At 42.0% G+C, this 3,583-nt stretch overlaps 1 protein-coding gene across 1 annotated transcript in view; it reads right to left on the bottom strand.

Annotated features, from left to right (window-relative positions):
• The window catches only part of SUDS3 (SDS3 homolog, SIN3A corepressor complex component), a 41,037-nt gene that overhangs the window by 13,850 nt on the left and 23,604 nt on the right, over positions 1–3,583 (bottom strand). Inside the window, exons 7-9 of the mRNA XM_017529561.2 lie at positions 2,071–2,166; positions 910–971; positions 730–751 (exon numbers count right to left, since the gene is read on the bottom strand). Coding sequence (XP_017385050.1) covers positions 730–751; positions 910–971; positions 2,071–2,166 — 180 coding nt within the window. The remainder of the gene's footprint in view (positions 1–729; positions 752–909; positions 972–2,070; positions 2,167–3,583) is intronic.

Genomic DNA, 3,583 nt, shown 5'->3' with positions numbered 1-3,583 from the left:
CTCCCCCACTCTCCCCATTGTGCCTCAGAAGGTCAGGACATCTCTGTGGACCGCAGTGGCCCCCAGGAAGATATTATCTACAAAAATTGATTTTCTTCCACAAGATTCAGCGAGTACAGGAATGTGTGAGTAATCACAGTACTTTAAACAAAAAAAAGATGTCACCAATTCAGAATTCTAGTTTGCAACTAGCACTGATTATCTCAAGTGCTGTTCTGGAAAGAACAACCATGAACACTGAGCTGGTTGGTCTCTTCTATGAACTGCAAGTCAGAGCAGCCTTCGAATGCCTTACCAGAGTCAGGCCATGAAAAGCCACTGGAACTGACCTAGCTAGGACTTGACTTTAGAAAGCCAGTAATACTTAAAAACCCTTCTAGTTTCATTTTCAAAAATGGATGTGCATTTAAATATTTTGCCTGATGTCTACACAGAAGGAAACCTTTACCAGCCAATCAAATGTCTCTTTTATAATAAATCCTAAGGAAAAAAATAAAAATAACAAAGCAAGGGTTAAGAGAGAGAGAGAGAGAGAGAGAGAGAGAGAGAGAGAGAGAAATCAGGGATGGGTGCAGTTAAGGTCCCCTTCAGTTTTCGTGATGACTACTCTTAGGCAAATGATGAACATTTCATTTTTGAAAATTGCAACAATTCCCTGACAGGTATTCACATGATTTTCCAACAACATGATAAAAAGATTGCACAAATGCCAATACATTATGCACTTACCTGGTCTCTTGGGTGACTTAAGCTGTAGGAAGAACAACAACAAAAAATCTTAGAAAATCATTTCAGATGCAACTTCAGGTGTCAAAGGCATAATGATTTAACAAGTAACATGTTAACAAAGGAAAGCAGAAAACCATGCAAGCCTGATTTTTCAAAAAAATCAAAAAAGTCAAACTGTACCTTATTTAATGTTCTCAGATCCTCCATGATCTGTTCATCTGTTAACAAATAGTTTAGCTGGGGTGTTGAGAGTTAAAGGACTATGTCTGAAAAGTACAATTTCCAAGCAAAGAGTAATCAACAAAATGGTACCAGTATTTTAGAATGTACAAAGTGTGATTCTGTTAAATTATGTTTTTACAGCAACAGTTTGCTTCTTAGAAATTTATGATTCTCCTACTAAAACGTCATGGTACTTCAGCACAGAAAGGAATTCACATCCCCCACTGTTAGGATGAGAAGGTGGAATGAGTTTCATTAGGCATCTACAATAACAGAGCACAGGAAACAGTAAAATAAGAATTTCATCATGAATGTATAAAGCTTTTTTGTTCCAAAGATCTAAAGGCTTCCACACAAACATCCAAGGTAAGGTTAATCTTCCCTCAGCAACTTAAATCCTGTTGTGAAGGGGAGGCAGCCTGAAGTTATGCCCTTTCCTGGTGGCACACAAATGACCACACCATTTTGGGCAGACAGCTATTTACTATCTCCTTGAAAGGAACAGAAACACTTCTCCATCTCTCCTGTTTCTGTTACCATTTTTATGATTAAAGAGCTGCTTTATGTCTGACTGAGATCTCATTTGCTTTCATTTAAAAACAGTTTGCAATCCACTATATTAGGGACATAGGTAACAGAGGTACATAAAGGTAGATATTATTGTCATTTTACAGTTGGAAGGTGGAAAATCACAGGCGAAAAAATTAAGGCACATCAAGTTTTCAGATGCCCCTGAATTTTGATGTTAGTGTTAAAACCAAGCTGAAAACCACATTGCCATGTGTATACTTATGCAACGATCCTGCATGATCTGTACATGTACCCCAGTACCTAAAGTACAATAAAAAATAAATAAATAAATAAAACCAAGCTGAACTTCACATGCAAAGCACCTTTCCAAATCATGACTCTCTATAAATCTCTCCCACCAAAAGCAGTAGCAAATGAGGACTCCCATGATAAAATGAGCAACCCTTAACCCATGGACAAATATTTCACATCTGCTTTCCAATTAAACATGACTACTTTCTGTAGAACAACAACCATATATACCCTATCGAATGGATAAACGAAGGATTCCACAGTCTTAAGCGATCACAGCTTGATGTAAATGGATATCTGGAGCAGGTTTCCTCCTCTTGTCTGGGATGGGGACGGGATCATTTGGTCGCCTCCGCAACTTTCTGGTCATGATAGGTTTCACCTCCATAGAATCTGTGGCAAGAATGAAATGGGTAATCTGTCCATCTCCCACTTGAAGTCAATAAGAATTTCTACAGTGTAAGAATATCTGCCCCCTAGCCACCCAGAGCTGTTTTATAGGGGATGTTTGTTCTACACATGGCCATAACCAGATGCCCCATTAGATTTTAGAAAGTGTTTATTCTTTTAAGATTCAGACCAACTGCCCTACATACACATCTGCCCCTCTCAGAAATGCAGCCCTACAGTCAAGCATTACAGCCACTGCAGGCATCTCTCCAGCACCGTCAAAACCTAGGGGATATTCCTCCTCTCCTTCAAATTAAGAAGCCCAGTCACAGGCTTTTAGGAACCTGATGGTCATCTCAGCTGACTAATTTCTGCAGTTCCCACAAAGGGTGGGTGTGCCGAAGCCCACTGGTATGAAAGGCTCTTTTAGAGGCCTCTGGCCTCAGTGCCAACATTTTTGTACGAAGTCTTCATTTACAGACTCAGACTTTTTTTTTTTTTTTTTTTTTTTTTTTGGGAGACGGAGCCTCACTCTGTCACCCAGGCTGGAGTGCAGTGGCAGGATCTCAGCTCACTGCAACCTCCGCCTACTGGGTTCAAACGATTCTCCTGCCTCAGCCTCTTGAGTAGGTGGGACTACAGGAACATGCCAGCATGCCTGGCTAATTTTTTGTATTTTTAGTAGAAACAGGGTTTCACTGGGTTAGCCAGGATGATCTCCATCTCCTGACCTCGTGATCCACCCAACCTGGCCTCCCAGAGTGCTGGGATTACAGGTGTAAGCCATCTGTGCCCAGCCCTTTTCCTTTTACAACCTTTTGTAGCTACTTGACTATCAAAATGACACAATAAGGGCTCACGATGAGAGCCTCTTTCCCTTCTTCACTCCTCACTGTGGTCTCACACTGCTGCTGACTTCCCACGCCTTAAAATCGCTCCTCCCAAGCCATCGTTCACAAGGAGGTAAACGTGCCTCCTTGGGGTCCTTTTTCGTTTGCCTGCTCCCCGAATACTGGTGATCTTTGGGGTCCACTTAGTTTCTTTCCAACGGTATCCCAACCAATCTGCAATCACCAATTTCAGCTCCACACACCCGTCTATATGGCAACAGGTATCTGACACCACACATTCTCCATGTCCCACACGAACTCAATATTCGTTTCCCCTCCCACAGCTGCCTCTTTTCCCTTGTCTCATCAGGGGCATCAGATCTATTCATCCTTCCAACCAAGGGCAAATCTGTCATCTGTGACTTGTCTTCCTTCACCCAGCCATGAGGTTCACCAACTAATGTCGGTTCTGACTCAACTCTGTCCCTTCAGCCTTTCACTGACCTACCTCTGTGACCTTCAGTGGTCTCTCCCATATCCCGTCCATCCTCCCTTCCCCCAAATGATCTTCCTGAGGCACAAATCAGATT

The sequence above is a fragment of the Cebus imitator genome, unplaced genomic scaffold (genome assembly GCF_001604975.1).
Source record: "Cebus imitator isolate Cc_AM_T3 unplaced genomic scaffold, Cebus_imitator-1.0 Scaffold59, whole genome shotgun sequence".
NCBI lineage: Eukaryota > Metazoa > Chordata > Mammalia > Primates > Cebidae > Cebus > Cebus imitator.
The sequence above is the reverse complement of the archived record's forward strand: the minus strand, read 5'-3'. Positions and strand labels throughout refer to the sequence as shown.